Below are 22,326 nucleotides of genomic sequence, written 5' to 3'. Positions count from 1 at the left end.
AGGTGTCTGCTTCCTAGCGGTGATTGCCGCTCTTGTCGATGTGTGTGACAAAGTGTGAGCCAACATCTGTTTCTTGTTATCGATTGCCGTGGTGTCTACCACTTGGAGTGACTGCGACGGCGTCAAACCTCTTGGGGTGACTGCCGTGGCGTCTACTACTTGGGGTGACTGCGACGGGCGCTGTTTCTTCATAGAGGCCGTGGCGTCTACCACTTGGAGTGGCTGCGACGGCGTCAAACCTCTTGGGGTGACTGCCGTGGCGTCTACTACTTGGGGTGACTGCGACGGCGCTGTTTCTTCATAGAGACGTCGTGGCGTTTACCACTTGGAGTGACTGCGACGGCGTCAAACCTCTTGGGGTGATGGCCGTGGCGTCTACTACAGGGTGACTGCGACGCGCGCTGTTTCTTCATAGAGGCTGCCGTGGCGTCTACCACTTGGAGTGACTGCGACGGCGTTAAACCTCTTGGGGTGGCTCGTAGTGGCGTCTACTACTTGGGGGTGACTGCGACGGCGCTGTTTCTTCATAGAGCGTCGTGGCGTCTACCACTTGGAGTGACTGCGACGGCGTCAAACCTCTTGGGGTGACTCGCTAGTGGCGTCTACTACTTGGGGTGACTGCGACGGCGCTGTATTTCTTCATAGAGATCGCTGCGTGGCGTCTACCACTTGGAGTGACTGCGACGGCGTCAAACCTCTTGGGGTGATTGCCGTGGCGTCTACTACTTGGGGTGACTGCGACGACGCCTGTTTCTTCGTAGAGGCGCGCTCTTGTCGGTATGACAGTGTGAGCCGACATCGCATCGATAAAGGCGCCGCTCTTGTCGGTATGACGGTGTGAGTCGGCGTCTGCACGCTTCCTAGTGACTATGGGAAGAGCGAACATTCGATGGAAGACTTGGATGATTTTTCATTTAGATAAAAACATGCGTCGGGGTGCCCACAGTTGTTTTGGACACCTCCGCCGCTACATAGATTATTCCCGAGATTACCAGCGTCCTAATGGCCTAGTCAGCCACTAGTTACATCCATGAGGTCGCCCCCTCTGTTGTAAGGATAGACCTTTCCTTTTTCGATTTCTTTGCCACTTTGAGGGATTGCATGTTGCATCCTCCGGCGGCTATCCGGACGTTGACCACCTCGTCATTCTCGTCTTTGGAGACGAGCTTATGCGCTTCCCCCGGTCCGAGACATACATCGGTGTTAGGGCCGGATGGACATCACTTGCGTCGGCCTCGCTCGGGGGTGACTCGGCCTATGAGAACGTTGTAGGCGGACGAGCCGTCGATGACCACGAACTCGGCTAGGACATTCTTAGCCGCTTTCTTTTCGCCGAACGTTACCGGGAGTCGGATTGATCCCAGTGGTACCAGGCCGGCCCCAGGAGAAGTCTGTATAGTGGGTTGGTGCGGGGGCTCAAGTCCTTGACTTTCGGCCGAGGCCGAGGAAGCACTCCACGAACATGATGTTCGTGTACGCGCTGTGTCAATCGGGCACCTCTTGACCAGGTGGTTGGATATGTCCAAATTGACTACAAGTGGGTCGTTGTGAGGAGCGATGACTCCTTCGTAGTCCTTCCTTCCGATGGTTATATCGGGGATGTTGGAAGCGGGGATCGTTGTGTTGGGCACAAAGTTGATGGCCTGATATAGCTCGTTCGGTGTCGTTTGTGCCCATGAGCGGACCCTCCGTTCTCGTTGCCCCGATGACAACATGGATCACTCCTATCCGTTCGAAGACGGATTTCTTACTGTCTTTGCCGGCGTCAGTCTTTTGGCCTTTGGCAACGTACTTGCCGAGGCTCCCCTTCCGGATCAGCTCTTCAATGGCATTCTTTAGATGCCGGCAGTCGTTGGTTAAATGGCCGGTGTGGCCGTGGTACTCACAGTACTGGCTCGTGTCACCGTCACTTTTTGGCTTGGGGGGTTTCTCCCACTTCTGGCCCTCGCTTTTGCTCAGGGCAAAGACCTCGGCGGCGATACGACGAGTGGGGTTTTATCACTATACCGCCTCCGGTGGTACGTTCCCGAACTCCACCCGGTGCCGTCGAGTCCTGTCTCCTGGCAGGTTTGTCCGACCGTGACCTATTATTCTCACGGCGTCGTTCATCGGACCGTGACCTATTGTCGTCACGGCGTCTTTCATCCGGATTATCCCCCCGGCGGCTCTTCTTTTCTGAGTGCTCAGCCTCGCTGGGGCCTACCCAGGTCTTGTGGTAGTCCTCCACCTTAATGGCTTGGTCGGCCATCTTCCTGGCGGAGTCTAGTCTTTGGCCGCCGCACTTGATGAGCTCATTTTTTAAGTCCCCTCTCGGGAGACCTTTCATCAGCGCGAAGGCGGCCAGTTCGCTATTCAGATCCCGAACCTGCTGAACTTTGGCGTCGAACCTCTTCACATAGCCGGAGAGTCTCGCCTCCCTCCTTGCTTGATAGTCGGGAGGTCCGATGTTTCGACGGCCCTCCTCTTGTGCGCAGAATCTTGGGCCAAAAATCTTTCTCTCAGGTCGCCATACCCGTATATCGATCCGTCGGGGAGTCCTTTGTACCAGCTTTGTGCCATCCCATGCAAGGTTGTGGGGAAGACACGGCACCAGACCTCATCAGGCTGTTCCCATACCGACATGTGGGACTCGAAAGCCTCCGCGTGGTCGGATGGGTCGCCCTCTCCTGAGTACGATATGGGTGGCAATTTTAGCTTAGTTGGCACCGGGATTTCTAGGACGTAGTCGCTGAGGGGCTGTCTGACCACGTGTCGAACGGCACGCGGCGATCGGCTCCTCACGTCCCTAGTTCGGCTCCTCTCCCCGTGGCGGGAAGGACTTCTTCCCTGACTCTGGCGAGTCGGGCTTCTTTTTCTCCGACTCTGATGAGTCGGACTTCTTTCATTTCTCCGGGGCAGGCCTCGTGGCTGCTGCGGTGACGCTGTCCTCCCACGAGCGCGGTCAGGACTTGTGTCCACCACTTGCATTCTGGGCTCTTCCGGCGTTTTGACAGGGCCAACTTCTTCTAGCGCTCCATTCAAGTCTCTTGGAGTCACATTCAGGCCCTGGTCTCTCTGTGCGGGTTCCGCCGCTCTTGTCGGTGTGACAAAGTGTGAGCCGACGTACTACTAATGAGGTCTAGAAGTTGCTTTAGTAATGCCACGTCGACCACATGTCCCATGAGGGTGACTTGGTTGGCGGGCGGGCGCGGCGCATCCGGGTGTTATTGGCATCCCGAACTCCGGTTGGATCACTCCGCCGGTGGAGGGCTGCATGACTCCAGAATTGTTGAAGGTATCATGTGGGTGGAGGGGCTCGTCGGTTACGAACACCTCTTGCTGTTTCGACATTTTTTTAGCTTTTTGGGTGGGTTTTTGTTTTGTGTTTTTAAGGGATTTTATTAGCTTTTAGTATGCCTTTCCCACAGACGGCGCCAATTGTTCCGGGTGTAATTCCAGAGCAAGTATAGTTACCACCCGTGGCTTGTTGAATGATGTCTTTGAGTTGGATTCTCCCTTGGTCTTAATCGTTCCTCTCGGCCTCTCCTGCAACAATGAACGAACTGAGGGCTTGGCTTTGAGCCAAGCGTACCCACTCCGACGCCCAAATCAGTAAACTTAGATGTATAAGTTGTATGCTAATTGGCTAGGAATATATTGTAGAGAGATAAGGAAGATTATACCAGATGAATAGTGTATTTAGGTTAAGTTGTGTATTTCTGGATTGGGATCCTCTCCTCAATGAAGGTTGAGGAGTATTTATAGACTTCACCTTTTGTCACGTAGTGGCCAAGTGGCCAAGTGACTAGCAGGTGGAAAGACTGATCTACCCCTCGGCCGAGGGACCTATGGCTGGCCGGCGGGCCCTGGTGACTCACCGCCGAGGGGTCTTGGATATGAGTACGCGGGTATGTGTTCCGGTGGCGGGTTGTCATGCCGGGACCCAGTTGGCAGCCGATGGGCCGCATCGGCTAGGTCGTCTAAGTCGTTGACTTGCTGTGGATATCTTTGACCTTGCTCAATATGTTGACTTGGTCAGCGGTGCAGAATATGCCCCATCAGTCACTAATTCACTATTGTTTTTTTTTTTGAAAGGCATTAATTCACTATTGTTATTACTAGAAAAAAAACAATAATATACCGTAACTTTGTTGTATATAGAAGATGTTTTACAGAACTAATTAATCAACAAATGAGTATTAAAGATCATATAGAATATTTTCTTAGGAAAATATAAAATATTTGGAAAATAAATATTTATTTAATTTAAGTAATTTACATACAAATTTTGTAAATACTTAACTGAAATTATAGACTAATAATAGAATTTTAAAAGAGTAGTAATACAATGTATTTAGTTCATGAAATTATTTCACGTAAAGGATAAGGTTTTATAAAAAAACAAAAATTGCGTTATTTAGCAATATATTTAGTAAGTAAACTAAAATAATTATATTTATAATTTTGTGTTCATGGTGAATTTAAACGAGACCTTCTCCATTCCACTTTTACTGTTTAATTATCCTTTAAAATTTATTCCAAATTAATTGTTTTTTCGAAATCTATACAATAATATAAAAAGCCTAGATTGAGTAGCTAATAGAAAGACACATGACCTAATACAAGTTATACAATAACATAAAAATGCTAGATTGAGTAGTTACAATTATATGTTAGATCAAAAATTAATGAAAAAATAAATTAAAAACAAAATACAAAAAGACAAAGTAGTAATCAATATATTATAATCATTTATCCTACGTAAACTTTCATCTTCCAAACATTACTCTATTTCATAATTACAATTTATTCCTCTTTAATACCAAACTTTTCATATTCCATAATTATGAAACCATCAACAAATTTTACCTATAAAATAAGATTAGTAGATGAGAATCTAGCTTACCTATTTGTTTTCATTTGATTGAACTTTAAAAAAAAAAACTATCTTTCTTTTGTGGTGAAATGAACGGGAAATGAAGAGATAAGAGAAAAATAGAAGAAAAGAGAATGTATAATTAACAAGCATTTATATCGTATTGTTCGTTTTTGGTGTTGTCGAATGTTGATGATGACACTTGAGATTATTGATGATCGATGATCGAATATATATCACCATCCATTGTGGCGAAAGAATGTCCAACTTTGGTGAATGAAAGTCTAGCTTGACCAAATTGTACCCTTAACTTTTTTGTCTCACACATTCTTAAGAACAATGTAATGTTTTGAATTTTTTTTAATGTATTCATTAATTAATAATGTGTAGTTAATTTATTGGGATTAACAACATATTAAATATGTATTGAATAAAATTTATATTTTGCTCGTACTTTGACTATCAAATAGTAACGAATTTTTTTATTTTTGAATTTTTGAAGTGTGAATATTGCAGTAATGTCGATGTTTTTTTTATCTCGATCTATTATATCCATCTCATTTATTTTTTTTATTTGATTAAATTTTACAACGGTTAAGTGAAAATGAGTGAAGAATAGTTTAGTTTTTCAATATAATTATTATTTTCAAACATAAAATATAACTATGGTTGATGTTACTTACTATTTTTATGATATCATCATTTTAATAAAGTTATAAACTAGAAAAAATATCATTTAAATGTCGAATAAATACAATATCATTTGGCTATAGATAACAAATAAACAATAAAGAATGATGTAAGTATCAAGACACTATAAGAAAAAAAAAAAGATTACGTGAGCAAATAATTATTAATGACGAGCTAGAAAAGTCACGTGATTTTCACGGAAAATCTATACAATATTTTAAAAAGATAAAACTAAGCATTTCACTAAGTAATGTCTCCTATCAAAAGTCATCTTGAATTGTGATGTGTCACATGCATATAATTAATGAAAGTAAAAATAAAATTTATGTTGTACAAAAGAATGTAAATGTCAATAAACTTTTTAGTTTCCTCTCATATTTATAGCTATTAATAATTAATTTACTCTACTAATTTGACATCTAAATCCTTTCTTAGTTGATTTTTTGGCTTCCCTCTCCTCATTTATACTACCTATACACATTGTCTTATTTTTGTCTACAATTATCATCATTTGCATTACCACAATATTTCGACTTCTCTACCTTCAACACTTTTGAGATTTTATTTTGAAGATTTTTTATTTTTAAGCTTCCACACTCAATTCAAAATTATTTGGTTCACATAAAATCCTAATTGAATTAATCATTTCAACTTGACTTTATAACAACTTTACGTAGCTACAATATATTTTATATTCTTATTTAATTGCAAATGAGCTCATTTCTATTTAATTAAATTAATTGTTTCAGTTTACATTTCATTATTATAGTTTGATTGACTTTTTATTTTTTGACAGGTACTCCTTTTATACTATGTAGTATTTATAATTACATATGGTAGATAAATCTCAATGAAGCCACATAAGACATTACATCCGCCAATTCTTGGAAGATTTTTGGTCAAAGGTTTGTGAATTCTACCCAGTTTATCTTTGTTGCACTAATGTTGCACGTAACACCTTTTTTTCCTTAATTTTTTTTGTTAAGACTTCAATTAGTCACAAATCAAATAACTCAAAGTGTGTAAAAGATTATACGAGTAAGTCAATAAGCTTAGACATTTTTGCCAATATAGTTTAAGGAGATATTTTAAAGTTGTAGCTAATTATTTTTACAATGTATAAGAATGTTTATTTATTTATACTTTTGGTTGAACAAAGTGGAAGTGCCTATGTGACATATTGTATAGACTAAATATTTGTTATGTGTGTCATTCATAAGATGCATAATTAATTTTGCTCATTTTTACCAATAATTGTTCGAAATTCTAAAGTTATACTCTTTTACTTCACTCTCTTACTATTTTCCATAAATCTATTGTACACGAAAATAATTTGTGACACAAATTTTTTGCTTATTTAGTGTTACAGGGCATTCTACATATTTTTAAAATATGATAGAAATTTTTTTAAAAGTATAAAATCCATTGAAATTGAGGGAATATAAAATTGTTGTAATATACAAGTATATCCATTATTAGGTACTGAAAATTTAGTTCGTACTTGCATCACATACACAATAATTTTAAAATGTTACCTTAAGCAACTTTTTTTTTATCAAATATGCAATTATTTTCACTATCCATCTATAATTACAGGTGTAAAGACTCTAATTCATTTAATCAATAAAGTGAAATTAAACTAACACTTAAATATTTGTTGGTTAAGAAAAATATTTGTATTGCATAATCTTTAAGCCGATTAAAACAATAAATTATTAACGATCCCGTGATTTTCACGGGCTCTAAAACTAGTTATCTTTAATAATGATAGTTTAAGTATCAGCAAATTTATTACTTTATGTAATAATAGCACTAAGACCTGGAATGTGACTAAATTTAAGGATCTCAATAATCCCGAGATAGAGGAGTCAGCTAGAAACAACTCTGGTAAGGAAGAAATTTGGTGGGAAAAACCTAGAAACGGTTTCTTAAAGCTAAATTTTGACGGATCGAGAATAGAAGGTAATAAAGTTGCTTTAGGATATTCTATAAGAGATCACAATAGTAAAGTCGTTTTGTTGGGAACAAAAAAGTGTGAATCCAATAGTATCCTTGTTGCGGCAGCTCTCGCTTTAAAATAAGGTATTTTAGCAGCTAAATACTTAGGAATCTCAAAGTTAATTGTAGAGGGTGATAATTTATGTGTTATTAACTCAATTCAAGGTACTTGACAAATTCCTTGAAAAATTTCTAGTATTATCAAGGATGTGAAATTAGTCCTTCATTTTTTCGATGAAGTGATAATTAAACATTGCTTTCATGAAGCCAATAAGGTTGCTGACTTCATGGCTTCAATTCTATTGGACATTCATGTCCAGCTCTTTCGAGGTGGTTTGATAGCCGATGGCTTCAACTTACCTCCCTCATTCGAAAAGATGAGATAAGTTAGTCCTACCCTAGAGCATCAACCTAGTTTTCTTACCTAATCAAAAAAAAAAAAAACGATCTGAATGTTTATTATGCATAATGCCCTTTATCACCAAAAAACTTGATAACAACCCACCCGAACCTGAAATGGCCTGATCTGACTCGACCCGGCCCAGATTCTTGCAAATCCGAATAACCTTAACACGAATTAACCTGACCCAAACCAGACCCGATTGACCCGTTTACCAAGTCTAATTTCTCATATGTTTATCTTTCTAGAGATAATCTCAAATGGACCAAAGTCACAACAGTACTGGTTTCTACTTCCGACGGAAATTCCATAATTTCAGTATTTAAAAACAATATAAACTTTAATTTACAATTTTAGTATTTGTAAATAATACTAAGAACTTTAGATCGTAGTTTCAATATTTGTAAATATTTATCTTATTTCATTATGAAGGCCATATGTATACAAATACAATAGAGTCGAGTTTTCATACGAAAAGTGAAGTTTCAAAATCTTTTTAAATATAGATAGCCTTCTTAATTTATTACTCATGAAACATATTATTTTATAACAAAAACTAAATAAATAAAGTCGACAATAATCCAGAGTTAAGCCTATATAATACTCCCTCCATTTACCTATTTTTTTCTCATTTTCCTTTTTTGTTAAATTATTTCTTTTCTTCCTATTTCTCATCTTTTCTTATTTGATCATCCAATTGACTATATAATCCTTGTCTTACTTTTGTATTTACAATATTTGTCATTGCTTTTTCATTATTTAGTCTCTTTTAATTGTTTAATCAAAGCCCACTTGTAAGTCTACCATTACTTTCTTTCATTGTTTAATCATTTTTCTTAACAACAAGTCTCTCTTGTGACGGACATATCCGTCACAAGCTTGCGACGGGTCAAGTAATATCCATATGGATAGATAAGACAAAAGAGATTGCTACTCCCTAGCTAGGCATTCTGCTTTTGTCTTATCTACCTCCACATGGGTAATACTTGACTCGTCGCAAGTTTGCGACGGATATGCCCGTCACAAATGAGAACTTGTGTTTTCTTAATAATTATGCAAAAAGAAATGGGATGAAAATAGAAAAATGGAGGGGGTAAGATAGTAGACTAGTAGTCTCAACCACTTGACTTAAACCCGGCTCGATTCAAAAGCGCGACTAACAAGATGACACCTTAATTCGTCACAACCCGAGAGTTGAGATTTTCTCCATTTCCTAAAAGAATTACAAGATAATTTTATATTTTCTCCGTCTCGATCATTTGTTTACCTCGTTTTGGCACAAATATCGATGAAAGATGAGACTATCATTATTAGATGACAAGTATACCAACCAAATTGAGGATGGATGAGTAATTTTCTCATCAAAGGCATTCCCAAATAAATAGATAGGTAAACAATTGACCGAGACATCCCAAAATGAAATAGATAAACAAATGACCAAGACGGAGGGAGTATTGTTTCACGTATCTATTTTCTTTACTGAAGAGGTATTGGCCTAAGTGGTTAAGACGAAAGTATTGTGACAACAAGTCACGAGTTCGAATCCCCCTCCCCTTATATTGTATTGGCCTTGCAACTCATTTGACACCAAAAAAAACTTATCTATTTTCTTTTCTCATCAACATCCCGAACCAGGTTCTCAAATTCATACTATATAGTAGCCATTTCAATTTCATGACTATTTACGATTTTTTTTGTGATGCAAATTTCATTGCAATATTTTTATTTATGATATTTTTTCCGATTGCAAATATTTTCCATGACAATATTTATTTTTTTCAAATAAAAAGCATTCGATGGCCTCGACCCATATCCGTCCCTCCCAATTCCAATTCCATAGGTTTTCAAAACGAATTTTTAGGACTGAATTTGGAATTGAATTCAAACATTTTGATTTCTACAATTAAAATCATGAAAATAAAATTAATTTCGCGTTTCCAAACAATACTTTCAATTGTTTAGAGGAAATTAATAAATGAAGATGACCCTAATTAATAACCCAACCCACCCCCTAGTCACCAAAATCAATTCTATGATCAAAATTCAGTAGCCAACATTAGAGCTGGACTTTGGTACGGGTCAGCTCGGCCAACACCGACCCCGTCCGTAATTTCGGGCTCCAATTTTCCTGGCCCGACAACCCGTGTATGAGCCCGCACAACCCACTCTCCATCACGGACTAGTCCCGCGATCACTCTTCCTCAGCCCAGCTGTCCAGCCCATCCAGCCTGCATGACCCACTTCCTTTTCCGCCCAACTGAGCCAGTTCAGGGCCACCAATCTCTAGCCTGGCCCGCACACACTCAGCCCGCAATGTGGGATCGGGCTCCACACCCCCAACCCAGACCGGCCCGTGCTGAACAGGCCCGAAGTCCACCTCCAGCCAACACTCACATGACCCAAAGTCCCAAACCTAAGCGCACCCAACACTCCAACAGTCTACATCGTCCGATCTTTGCTGCAAACCTCTCCCAATTTCCCTCGTCAACTTTCTAGAATTAAACACAAGAAAAACACAATTTACAATTATACAAATATTCAATCTTTCATCAAATATTAAAAATAAACAATTTTAAACAAAAGAAATAAAAAAAAAACATGGGAAGGGTTAGAGATGAAGAAGAAGAACTCGCAGCATCATCATCATCACTGAGTGAAGTTTTGCTGTTCACAACTATGTGTATTGTTGGTCTTCCTGTTCAAGTTTTCATTAAAGATGGTTCCATCTTTTCTGGAATCTTCTACACTGCTTCCTTTCACAAGGGTTATGGTTTGTTTCGTCTTCTTCTTTGTTATTTCAAGAAAGTTTTATTTTTTTTGTATGATTCATGATTTCTCTTGATATAGTTTGTTTAATTGTGTATTTTGGTAGTGGGTTTTGATTTTTGTGTCGAATTGTTGCCTATTTTGTGGGTTTTGGTTGGATTTTAGATTGGATCATGGTTGTTGGGATCTTGGATTTGTGTTGGATAAGTTAAAATGGTGATTTTCGAGATGTAGAATTCGTGTGTGGGTAATTTCACATTTTGGAGATGGGTTTTGAATTTGGGGAGAAAATTGCCAAATTGGTATGATTTGTATGCCCAAGTATTGTTTTTTTATGGGTGATGTGAGTTTGCGGGAGCCCTTGAGGCAGTGGGGTTATGTTGTTGTATGGGTGATATTCGAGATGTCGAATTCATATGGGTAGTTTCACGATTGGACATGGGTTGTGAATTTGGGGAGAAATTGGTATGATTGGTATGACCAATTATTGTTTTTTATGGGTGAAGTGAGTTTGCGGGAGCCCCCGAGGCACTAGGGTTTGCTTTGGAGAAAAATTGGTATGATTTGCATGACCAAATATTGTTTAATGGTGGAGGGGGTTGCATATGAGTTTGTTCTTTAGTCCTTACATGGAGATCCTATAGAATTTTACCTGAGTTTACTTTTAGTTGTTGACTTGTTGATCTTAATTGGAGTCGAATGTGAAATGTACAGTGTAGTGTACCTGGAGATACTATGGAATTTGATGTTAATAGGGTTTTTATTTGTGTTGGAAGGCATTGTATTGAAGAAAGCAAGGATGGTTAAGAAGGGCACGCTCAATGCTAATGTGGTGAAAGGAGACCTGATAGATACTCTTGTAGTTCGTCCAGGCGATCTTGTTCAAGTAGTTGCCAAGGTTTGTCAAGCCTCTATTCATGTCATTGATTCATTTGATATGAGGTTAGTTGATGTTGTTGATTGTCATAAGAGTATTTAACATTTGATTTGTGGTTTATTTGTAACAGGGTGTCATGCTTCCAGCAGATTATGCTTCGAGTGATGCTACTACCTATGATGGGGGTGCTGTTCTTGGGACTTCTGATTCTTCTCCAGGCTCTGAACATGGAACTGTAATGGCTGGTGAACTACCGAATCAGGAAAGGTAACTGATTTACAGTTTAATTGGGTTGTGAGGGTAATCCTTTCTTTTAGCATTTCTGGAATGAGGTCGTACAATTTGTTCGTCTTCATGAAAATCTTTGTGATTTTGTTGTACTTTTCTAAGTATCTGGGGTGCGGGTGATTTAAAAAAAAAATGCTTCAACAAACAATGAATAAAGCTAAGTTTTGAATATCGCTTGTGGTGTGATTGGTGTAAAATTGTGGAGTAACGGATTGTGAGTGCATTACATTGATAAGGGCGATTGCTTTTCACCTTATCGTGTGCAGTTTTGTAAGGCATTCACATCGAATATGATTTATAAGGGGGTGTTTAGAATGGCTATAGATTGCTATTGTAGCTTTTGTGAGACAGATTTTTGTAACCAGATAATGTTGGAATTTTAGGTTGTTATGCTTACTTTCTAGTTGAATAATGAGAGTCAGAATATACCGAATACTTACACGATACCCCTTTTTACTTAGATTGCTTTCTGAAAGGTGTCCCTAATGGCATAGCTCAGACATGAGTATACTTCGTTTTGGATATTTACACTGCCGTTGTAAATCAATCTCTTAAATTCTGTGAGAGTGATCTTCAAGGATTTGTGTCAGCTTATTGCCTGGGGACATGAATTCAGATTTATAAGCTTATTTTGACATTGAAGGCCGAATGTCAGTGATTGCTTAACAGGCCTGTTTATCGTTTTCTAATATGGTTATCAGATTATATACTAGAGAGAAGCCTCTCTAGTAAATGTTAGTTTTTCTAGTAGTGCAATCCGATCTGTCAGCTGATAGAATTGGTGAAGCAACTTTTACTGCTAATAGAATCTCCTTCCCAAGTGTAAATCTTGTTTTACAACTTATGTTAATAAGAGGCTTTTTGAACTTCGGATGCTCACTCATTTATGGAGGTGTTTTGTAAAACTGATATTTTAAACAGTGATTGTTTATTGATTATCAGAATATCTACATTAGCTTTAGTTAGATGTTAACTCACAGACGGAGTAATTCGGTGTTAATACTATTGATTGAGGGACCTCTTTTTCCTTGAGTGAGAATTAATCTCTCTTTTTCTAAACTTCTGAATCTGTTCGTTGTCTGATATGAGTGATATCCTTGTTTCTTTGTGTTTCAGACATGTTGGAATGGGTAGTTCTCAGGAAGAAAATGGTTGCAACCATGCTTCTGGACTCATCGAGGAGGTAACTTTTAGTTTGCACTTGCAGTTTGTCTTTTTCAGGATTTCCTTGTGTACAGCTGTTGAGTGATAAGGCCTTGACTTTATTTTGCAGCTTATTGAAGCCAATCATTCAATTGCAACTTGTAAGTGACCGCATATATTTTTTTAGCTTGTCATAATCTGAACACATTTTTCTTACAAAACTTAGCATGTCTTTGCATCTCTATGTTAATGATAATCTATTAGTGGAGCGACCCAATTGTTTTAACGTAGTAAAGCTGTCTCAAAAAACATGCTTAAATAGTTCCATTATGAAGTATGAATTCATTCTGCAACCTGTTTGAGGCCATTATGAGCCAAATAAATCTACGGAGCATAACTTTTATTTGGGGAGATATCCTGTTCATCTTGGTTGAATTATTGATATTCTCACTACCACTGTCGCACATATGTCACTTATGACATGCATTACCAGACCTTGTTCCTTTCTTTTGTTTTGTGCTCTGTCTCATATTTAAATCTTGTAAAACCTCGGGTCTATACCAAGTTGTTTTAATGTAATGCGTAATAGGGTAAATACCCTCCCTCTCTTTGTATCTATTTTATGCCTTTCTTTCTTCCTTGTTTGAATGACTTATTAACTGTTTTCTGAACTATTAGTGAATGGAAGAGACACTCAAATTGAGGAAAATCAAGCAAAGACGGTTCACAACCAGCTAACAAATGGGTGTCTGACTCCTGATGCTACATCTCCTAGTGCCGAAGTCACAAAATCTGTTGCTTCCGAGGTTTCTACTTCTGATGCAATGGGGTTGGGTGTAAATGTTCGTAGTTTGGTGCAATCCCCAACAGCAGTGGCTCCTCGAAATCATGTTACAAACAGGACTGTAAAGGTAGAAATGATGATTCACGTCTTATGTGACATACCCCTTCTGTTCATATATTGTGCTGTTTTCTGGTTGATACAAGAGAAATGCACCCCCTATTTTTTTTCTTCCCTTTTGCTTGTATAGATCTCTTGTTTTGGGAAATAATTCTTTTTTAAGGTCTCCGATCTTCATAAAGAACTCATCTAGGAGTCTCATGTGATTTGGACTTACGAATAAAGCTGAGTATGTCAAGTAGTTTAGTTTGTTAATCTGTTACATCTTGCGACTTGTTGGAATTGGTCGTTCCGTCCTAATCGCGGTTGCCATGCTATAATTACAGCCCCTACGGTACCTTCTCAAAATACGGTAATTGTAACTTCAAACCCTCAATGGTCTTGTCACAAATCACAATGTGGTGTGCAGCTGAAGTATGTGAGACTTTTGGTCTTACTGTCTGCGAGAGTCTCTTTTTCATCACTTCATCTTTTTTCTTTTCTTTACGTCTTCTTCTGTTATTCCCAATTCTTTATACTTCCTTCTCTTTATTCCCAATAATTTTTCTGTATTTGTGATAACTTTCAGGAATCCAAACTCAATCCAGATGCAAAGATATTTTCTCCATCCGTTTCAAACTTCAGATCCAACCCAACACCTGGATTAACTGTTACAAGCATTGCTCATGTACCAAACAGCATTCCCATGGGACAAGTTGCTGGCCCACAGTCCGAAGTTGGAATGAGATCTGTTGCACCACCACGCACCTCATGGCCCGTTAAGGTGGTTCCTTATGTTACTTCATCACTGGCAACGGCTGACAACGGTCTTCAGTATAGTCAACCTGTATGTATTACTTCCGGATTAGCATTTATCTTATAGTTTTCACTTGCAGCTGTTCAATTTTTTCACTTTGCCAATGTTAAGTGTAAACTCTCCTTGTTTCTCATAATAACATGAGGATTACATTACACCAGTGCAACTGCGCACATTGCACTGCTGTAATGTGTACTATTGTCTTGCTATAGGTTTTCTGATCTTCAAATTAAGGGTGTGTTTGGATAGCAAAAGTGGAGGGAAAGGGAGGGGAGGGTGATGGAGGGAAGGGAAGGGAAAGGGATAGAATGGAAGGGGAGGGGGAATGGGGTGTAGGTGTTTGGATACAATTTCCCTCCAAATCTTGCCTATTGTGGAGAGATTTTGATTAGGCTTGGAGGAGGGAAATTGGATCCCTCCAAATCTCTCCCCCTGCATTTCCCTCCACCCTCATTTCCTATCCAAACAAGAGATTTTAAATCCCCTATTCCCCCTCCCTTTCTTTTCCCTCCAAATCACTCAATCCAAACACACCCTAAAAGTACGGGTTGTTCATTTGTCATATGGTGCCCATGTTATGGTTTTGTTCGTCATGGTTGATTACATTTAATTTAATACACCTGACGCTTGAATATTACCTGATGGCGCCTATTGATACTGTTTTTCTTCACTCTTCAAGCAGATGGCTGGTCATGTACTTACCAGATCACAACCCATCAGACACAGTTCAGTGTACCAACCAACTACGGCTGTCTCTTCCTATCTACATCCAAGTCATCAAAACGTATGTATAGTACTCCCTTCATTCCACTAAGTAGTTTATGCTTTCTGTTTTTAGGCCGTCCTGTATCAATAGGTTTTTTACATTTTTACGGGAGACGAGTTTTGTTTACTAAAAGACAGTTATGCCTTTAAGGTTGTCCATACTTGCATTTACTCCTAAATCTCCGTACCAAAAGCGAGGAAGGAGTATTTATTTAAGACACGGGGTTATTTTTGTTTATTTGACCTAATTACTGCTTGGCATAAGATTGAAATTTGATAATATGCGAGGTGCGGTTTTATGGCTCTGTTCTTATGGAGCAACAACAGCAAGTTAAGATGTTGCTTGTATGATAAACTCTCTAATATACTTTAATCTTGTTTACTCCTGTAGGGCATCTTCGGCAGGCCTGGACAGCTTGTCTACATGCATCCCGTTTCACATGTGAGTTACTGAATCAAAGATTATTTTCTTTCCCGTCTATTTGTAATCGCTTTCATACTATTCTCTCTCTTTTATATTATTTTATTGCTAAACTTGGTTATTTTTTGGTTTGAAGGATGTTCAAGCTCCTGCAACTCTCTCTCAAGCATCACATCCCTATTTTACCTCGCATCCCATCTATGTAGCCAAGCATGACGGTACGAGAATATTTCTTCTGTTACTTAGCGTTAGGGCTGAGCAAAATATCCGATTATCCAAACTGATCCGATATCCGATCCGAATTTTTGGATATCCGATCCGAAAGTTAAGCTTGGTTTGGATATCTGATCCGAAATCTTTGGTTTTGGTTTGGATATGGATATTAGAATTAAAACATTTGGATATCCAATTCGATCCGAAACTATAGTTTTCTAGTATAATTTCGAGGAAATAAAATTTTATTTGATACAACTACTTAATTATTGTTTAAAATAGAGAAATATCTAGGTGGTACTTAAATTTTATGTCGAGAACATTGTAATAAGAATACTAAAGAAAATCAACATGTAAGACTATGAATATAATCGTGTTTCAAACTTAATTTTAAAGTAAATTCAAAAGTATGGATATCCGCATCCGATCCGATTATTTTGGATACCCGAACATTGGATATCCGAAACATTTGGTTTGGATATTGGATATCTAACTTCAGGATTCCTAATACGGATATCCGATCCAAACTAGCACTTTGGATCAGATACCCGATCCGTACTCTGCCCTACTTAGCGTCACTTGAGAGTTTGGAATATTAATGCTTTATTATCATGTTATGCCGTTGTGGAGAGTTCTATCCTGTGCTTAGCTTTTATATGAATGAACATTGGTTTTCTGTCTTTTAGGTAGATACGGCAATTCCGACTCAGCCTGAATGAATTACCTAATTATACCCAAACAAAATAACCTGATAATAATGTCTGAATAGCAGATGATCACATTCCTCGTATCTGGAATTCAGGAATTTCTCGTACCACTTGTGTATTCTAATGTTGCGGTTTCCTTTTGCAGGTGTTTTAGCTGGTCAAACATTGCAAGCTTCAATGAACCCTCCTTTGCTCACAAATGCACCGCAACCTTTTATGATGCCGAGTCACATTCAGTTCTCATCAATGCGCCCAGTTCCAGTTTTAGGCCCCGCTGTTCCTTATAGTACCGCTAAGTTCCCTTGAACATATATTCTTCTTCCTCGTTCTTTTCCCTGGTAAATTTCCGACTTGGAAACACGTTTTTTTGGCATAGGACTTCCCTTGAGCTTAGATTTTGAATCCTCTAAGAGCACAGTTTTGAAGGTCACATTTCTCTACCCATGTTTTAGAAGACGGAAGGGTTGATACAAGTCATGTAGAGATCTTGGATTTCATCTAGGTAATCATTAATTACGTCGTTTTTGGAATTTTTAGATTCATTTTGAGGCAATCCGTTGTATTAATATAGTTTCTATTTCTATTGACAAGTATTGCTATTGGGATGTTTCACCAACAGTCTGATTCCGGATCAGAAATTGTGATGACGATTTGCTAATTTGCAATATAAGCGCAGGGCGTAGAGTACTATTCTCATATTGAACAAACGTAGAAAACTTGGTCCATGAATTCGCTGAAGATCTAGTTTCGTGTCTCGCTTTTTGTCCTACTGTTACATGTCTGTTGTCTGCAGCTGTATTTTCATGTCTACTGCTACATCTCGATTCATGGCCATCGGCTTGGGTTAAGACGTTACATGCTCAAGCTTTGAGACAGTTTGATTACGATTCAGTTGAGCCTTGATCAAACTGAATTTGAATCGAGAGCTTTTACCAGAAAACTTGTAACAGCACACCCTGTTCCTTATTATTATCAGAGTTTCAGTCAATTTTTTTTTCTCTTTTCTTTAAATCATTGGAGTTTTTTTTACTCTCCGTCTTAAGGAAGACTAGTTGTTAATTGAGAAGTTTACATTTGGTATTGACGGAGTAAACGACCTTTCAATAATAGCCAATAATTATAATCATAGATTATACAGTGATTGTTACATTTGAAAATCGCAAACCAAAATTTTTCGTTAAATGTTAACTAGTACAAAATATACAAGAATACCGAGTGCCTGTCACGGATTATCTCCAGTTAATGACTCCAACCTTGAACTCCATTGCATATACCTTTCAGCCTCCTCAACACGACCAGAACGACTTAGAATTCCAGCAATAAGACAGTAATGGTCATTAGATACGCTCATCTTATATCTTTCAGTCACGAGATGAGCTATTCTACACGCTTCATCAGCAAAACCAGCTTGATCGCAAACTGTCAAAACCTCGTCAATGGTGTTTATATGTGGGGTCACACCATCATCCACGAGTTGATCAAATACAGCAAGAGCTTCTGTGAAATAGTTATTATATCCATAAGCACATATCATAGCTGTCCGGGTCATTGACCCTTTGTTTGTGCAGAGATCAAATAACGACTTGGCCTTCTCGATCAAGCCACATCGGCCATAGAACTTCATTAGTCCGGCTACTATATAGGGAACGCGTTCAATGCCCTTTTTCAAGATTTGCCCGTGGATTTCTTTTCCGAGTTTCAACAATTGAAATTCACAGCAAATTCCTAAGACACTTGATATCGTAACATGATCTGCCCTGTGCGTGGCCAACTGCATTGATCGGAATACCTCCAGGGCTTCGTATGAATACCCGGTTTGGATGCAGCAAGTGATGAAAGCTGTCCACGAAATCACGTTTCTGAACTCCATTTTGTCGAACAATCTACGACTGTACTGCAAAACGCCACATTTTGAGTACATCACAATCAATGATGTTATTAGCGACACATTAGGCAGAAACCCGTTCTTAACCAAATACCCGTGAATCTCCTTTCCTTCTCGTAATGCTCTTAATTCTGCGCAAACTGGGAGAACTGTTGCAACTGATACAACATCCGGCCTAAACCCTTCTTGTTGCATCCATATTATCGACCTCAAAGCCTGATCAAGTCTCCCATTACAGACATAACCTGAAATAAGCGCAGTCCACGACACAGTAGTCCTATCCCGGGAGGTGTAAAACACCTTCCTCCCGGAATTCATATCCCCACATTTACAATACATATCAATCAAACCAGACTTCACAAACGGATGATCCAAATAACTCCGAATCTTAAACACAAAACCATGAACTTCCTTTCCCAACTTCAACGCCCCGAATTCCCCAATAACAGGAAGTAAAGTCGTAAGCACGACAGAATTCGGTACAATTCCTTCCTGTATCATCCACCTAACAAAATAAATAGCCTCACCAGGCATACCATTATGAGCAAAACCCGCCACCATCGCCCCCCAAACAACAACATCTCGTTCAGACATTTCATCGAACATCATTCGTGCAAGCTTAATCTTCCTACATTTAAAATACATATCAATCAAACTTGTCTTAAGAATTTCACTCCCAATAAACCCATTTTTTATCAACAATCCATGAATCTTTAACCCTAATTTAAATGCCTTACTTCCACCAAAACCCTTAATCATACAAGAATAACTATATTCATTCATTTCAACCCCAATTTCCCTCATTCTCCCATATAATTCCAATAATTCCCTAAATTTTCGCAAACCCGAAACGACATTTCCTCTTAACAACCCATTCCAAGCATACACACTCTCACATTTCTCATCCCCATCATTGAAAACCAATCTTTTTGCATCATCTAATGACCCACAAGAAGCATACATTTGTACAATCTTAAGTTTAATAAATTCATTATTTTCTAACCCATTAATTCTAATATGAGCATGAATTTGTTTAGCAAAAAATAATGATTTTGACCTAATACAAGCACCAATTAAATTAGAAAAAGTTGTGACATTTACAGGAATACCTAATTTTTCTAAGTAATCTAAAATTGTTAAAGCTTCTTTAATTTTGTTTTTTTGGGCAAATTTTTGAATGTCTTTGTAAATTGCATGTGGGTGTTTTTTGTGTAGTGGAATTGACCATGGATAGTTTTGATTTTCATCTTTTTTTGGGTATTTTTTTGGGGTTTTAGGGTTGAAATTGATTGAAGATTGTTGGGTTTTATTGGGATTTTTAGCCGTTGAGAAATTATTGGGATTGATTTTAGGTTTGGATTTGGCGGGAAAAGATGGGTATGGTGGAGGTCGTGACGATGAAGAGATTGTTGCTGTCAATATTGCCATTTTTTCTGCAATTTCTGGTGATTGGTGACAGAGTTTCTATTTATAGGCAATCAGAGAGGTGATCAATTGTGGGTTTGGAGTATACTCCCTCCATTTAACTCTACTTTATACGTATTCCTTTTCCGTCCATTCAACTTTACTTTACATATTTCCTTTTTAGGCCAAGAAAATAACCATTCTATCCTTATTCACACTCCATATTTACAGAAAATGTCATTCATACCTCACACTAATCCACCATAAAATCCCACCTTTATATTTTTTTAACAAATTTAACCCCACCATTCTCTTTCCCTATGTACTTTTTGTAGTTTTTTTTAATCCGCTCCTTAATAACCGTGCAAAAAGCAAACACGCGAAGTGGAATTGAACGGAGGGAGTAGCTGTTTATGGGTCATTCCGCCCATTAGCTGGTTCCGTTCAGCTGGCTTATTACGTGGGCTTGGACCAATATCTTTTACCCGAAGAATTAAGAGGGCGGGTCAAGCTCAGCCCGCCAAGTTAAATGGGCGGGTATGGAAATCTCGTGGGCTGGCCCATTAGACCCGTTTACTGTTTGAATCATTTACTTTTATACTCTTAAAAAAAGGCATTTCAAAGAAAATTGTATCACTTTTACAGGGATGTAGACACTTAAATAATACGTAAACTATAAAGGTTAAAATATAACGAAAATATTTATATTTTGGGTACCCCTATATATTTTAATTCACAAATTGTTATATAGGACTGTCTTATAGCATAAGACCAGTCCATAATCCAAAAGTCCAAACTATTAACTTATAACTCACTTTTTTAATCAAATAACCAAAAGCCCAAAAAAATTAGTTAAAAAAAAATTATTTTATTTTGATAACCTAGAGTTTTGTATTAATAACTTGTATATTTAAATATGTTAGTTTTTATCATAAAATGTAGTGTTGTTAATAAAATTAAATATAAATTAAATTAAGTGTTATTTTTGGGCTTCTCTCCTTTTGGGCCACTCATATGGTATAGGACGGTCTTATAGGAGAGTTGCTGATTTTAATTAATAAATCATCTAAATTGAAGTTTCGTGTTACGGCTCATTAGTCCATGGGCCGCCCGACTTTTGATTAAAGGGCGGGTAAGGGTAAGGATAATTGGGCCATAATTAAGGTTCGGTCCACCCACTAAGGTCTTAAGGACAACTTTTTCCTTTACGATCCGACCCATATCTAGCCCAAACGGGCATTTGAACAGCTCTAGTTTGGAGTTGGAGTGATCACATAGGGATTTTCCAGCATATCGACATGTGGGTTAGCGAATTTGGGATGTGTTTGTCGTGTATCATTTGTAAATATTAGAAAATTCATTATTCAAACGTACATTCTATACAGGTTGGATGGACAAGGTCTAATAAGTTATCTCGTCTATTTTTTTTTTTTTTATTAGGTAAGAAAACTAGGTTGATCCTCTAGGTAGGACCAACCTATCTCATCCTTTCGAATGAGGGAGGTAAGTTGAAGCCATCGGCTATCAAACCACCTCGAAAGAGTTGGACATGAATGTCCAATAATAGCCATGAAGTCAGAAACCTTGTTGGCTTCACGAAAGCAATGTTTACTTATCACTTCATCAAAAAAATGAAGGTCTAATTTTACATCCTTGATAATACTAGAAATTTCCCAAGGAATTTGCCAAGTACCTCGAATTGAGTTAATAACACATAAATTATCACCCTCCACAATTAACTTTGAGATTTCTAAATATTTAGCTGCTAAAATACCTTCTTTTAAAGCCAGAACTTCCGCAACAAGGATACTATTGGATCCGCACTTTTTTGCTCCTAACAAAACGACTTTACCATTGTGATCTCTTATAGAATATCCTAAAGAAGCTTTATTACCTTCTATTCTTGATCCGTCAAAATTTAGCTTTAGAAAACCGTTTCTAGGTTTTTCCCACCAAATTTCTTTCTTTCTAGAGTTGTTTCTAGCTAACTCTTCTATCTCGGGATTGTTGAGATCCTTAAATCTAGTCACATTCCAGGTCTTAGTGCTATTATTACATAAAGTAATAAGTTTGCTGATACTTAAATTAACATTATTAAATATAATATCATTTCTATGAAACCATGCATTCCAAATAAAAATAATCTTAATGAAATCATCTTTTGGAATTAAATCATTGAGATAATTAAGTTTCGTTAGAAAACTTTGACTTGTAATA

General features: G+C 38.2%; 2 protein-coding genes across 5 annotated transcripts; one reads left to right on the top strand and one right to left on the bottom strand.

The window, feature by feature from the left end:
• Positions 1-10,413: 10,413 nt before the first annotated feature.
• LOC141646849 (uncharacterized) lies at positions 10,414-17,518 on the top strand. 4 transcript variants are annotated; one of them, XR_012545642.1, is made up of 13 exons: positions 10,432-10,713; positions 11,486-11,607; positions 11,717-11,853; positions 12,991-13,057; positions 13,148-13,178; positions 13,696-13,928; positions 14,487-14,744; positions 15,394-15,498; positions 15,871-15,921; positions 16,037-16,118; positions 16,966-17,158; positions 17,273-17,322; positions 17,412-17,518. XR_012545642.1 is itself a non-coding variant. In XM_074454820.1 (12 exons), exons 1-11 carry the CDS (start codon positions 10,542-10,544, stop codon positions 17,124-17,126), a joined length of 1,419 nt encoding a protein of 472 aa, XP_074310921.1. In that variant the 5' UTR covers positions 10,432-10,541; the 3' UTR covers positions 17,127-17,158; positions 17,273-17,434. The 4 variants fall into 4 exon arrangements, 3 of the variants coding, with proteins under 3 accessions (XP_074310922.1, XP_074310921.1, XP_074310920.1); XM_074454820.1 differs by having other exon boundaries at positions 17,273-17,434; XM_074454821.1 differs by having other exon boundaries at positions 10,414-10,713; positions 15,397-15,498; positions 16,966-17,518.
• A 390-nt stretch (positions 17,519-17,908) lies between these two features.
• LOC141646848 (pentatricopeptide repeat-containing protein At1g71460, chloroplastic) lies at positions 17,909-20,199 on the bottom strand. The gene has a single exon (XM_074454818.1). It carries the CDS (start codon positions 20,131-20,133, stop codon positions 18,043-18,045), a length of 2,091 nt encoding a protein of 696 aa, XP_074310919.1. The 5' UTR covers positions 20,134-20,199; the 3' UTR covers positions 17,909-18,042.
• Positions 20,200-22,326: the final 2,127 nt, after the last annotated feature.

The sequence above is a fragment of the Silene latifolia genome, chromosome 3 (genome assembly GCF_048544455.1).
Source record: "Silene latifolia isolate original U9 population chromosome 3, ASM4854445v1, whole genome shotgun sequence".
NCBI lineage: Eukaryota > Viridiplantae > Streptophyta > Magnoliopsida > Caryophyllales > Caryophyllaceae > Silene > Silene latifolia.
This window is presented reverse-complemented; position numbering and strand designations above follow the sequence as displayed.

Coding starts and splice junctions, on each gene's coding strand:
- LOC141646849 (XM_074454819.1), top strand. CDS start 10,542: ATGGGAAGGGTTAGAGATGAAGAAGAAGAACTCGCAGCATCATCATCA. Junction 13,058..13,147: donor CTTCTGGACTCATCGAGGAG/GTAACTTTTAGT, acceptor TTTATTTTGCAG/CTTATTGAAGCCAATCATTC. Junction 13,929..14,486: donor TTACAAACAGGACTGTAAAG/GTAGAAATGATG, acceptor GATAACTTTCAG/GAATCCAAACTCAATCCAGA.
- LOC141646848 (XM_074454818.1), bottom strand. CDS start 20,133: ATGGCAATATTGACAGCAACAATCTCTTCATCGTCACGACCTCCACCA.